General features: G+C 42.2%; 1 protein-coding gene across 1 annotated transcript; it reads left to right on the top strand.

The window, feature by feature from the left end:
* Window positions 1-69: 69 nt before the first annotated feature.
* On the top strand, window positions 70-462 carry DQ04_24071000 (hypothetical protein; the record flags this gene model as incomplete). The annotated part of the gene is made up of 1 exon (XM_009318210.1): window positions 70-462. The coding sequence occupies one exon, from the start codon at window positions 70-72 to the stop codon at window positions 460-462; it is 393 nt and encodes a 130-aa protein (XP_009316485.1).
* Window positions 463-740: the final 278 nt, after the last annotated feature.

The following is a 740-nucleotide window of genomic DNA, read 5'->3' as shown; positions in this document are numbered from 1 at the left end:
GTGAAGGGTAAGATTTTGCGTACCTCTCTAGACGTTGAGATGCCCGAGTGCTATAAGAGGCTTGGGGCAATGTTGGCAGAGCGTCTTCAAAAATACAGTGGTGTATCCGAGGTGCAGGAGGCTTCGGAGGGACAAGAATATTCTGTTCCTTGTAGTACACAAGAAGCTTCGACTGTGGTGCTTCACAGTGGTTTTGCTCAGATTGAGAGTCTGCTGAAGAACAGTGCGATACTTTTGGGTGCGCTTGGGCTAGCTAATTGCTTGGCTGGCCTTTATTTGGTGTTCATGATGAGATTTGAAAGGGATGTCTGTCGGAATGCTGGCAACCCCGAAGAAGGTGTATTATGCTTACGCTTGATTCGAACGTATTTCGATCTCTTTCGTCCCTTTTTGATGTCTCTCCTCGCCGTCGGTGTTTTGATGTTTTATCAATTGGTTATTGGAAGCCTTTTATCTGAATAAGGAAAAATCAAATTTGCTGATTGCAACGTATTCCTGCTTTTGTGGTTTTTTTTGCGTTTTTTGTTATTGATGCTGACTCGGGTTATGCATATCGTCATTAATTTGTATGAGTTAAAAGTATTTGCCGCTTTTTAGTATTTTGCTTAAAGCACCCTCGGTCCTTTTGTTTTCTCCTTTCAAAAAGCAAAAGAGTAAGACACCCCCACTGATATATGTTTGTATCAAAGACGAGTGAATCAGATGTGACAAAGTTCCCTGTTGTCGATTCGCTAAATGAG

This window comes from Trypanosoma grayi (assembly GCF_000691245.1).
Source record: "Trypanosoma grayi strain ANR4 Tgr_2407_V1, whole genome shotgun sequence".
NCBI classification, from domain to species: domain Eukaryota; phylum Euglenozoa; class Kinetoplastea; order Trypanosomatida; family Trypanosomatidae; genus Trypanosoma; species Trypanosoma grayi.
This window is presented reverse-complemented; position numbering and strand designations above follow the sequence as displayed.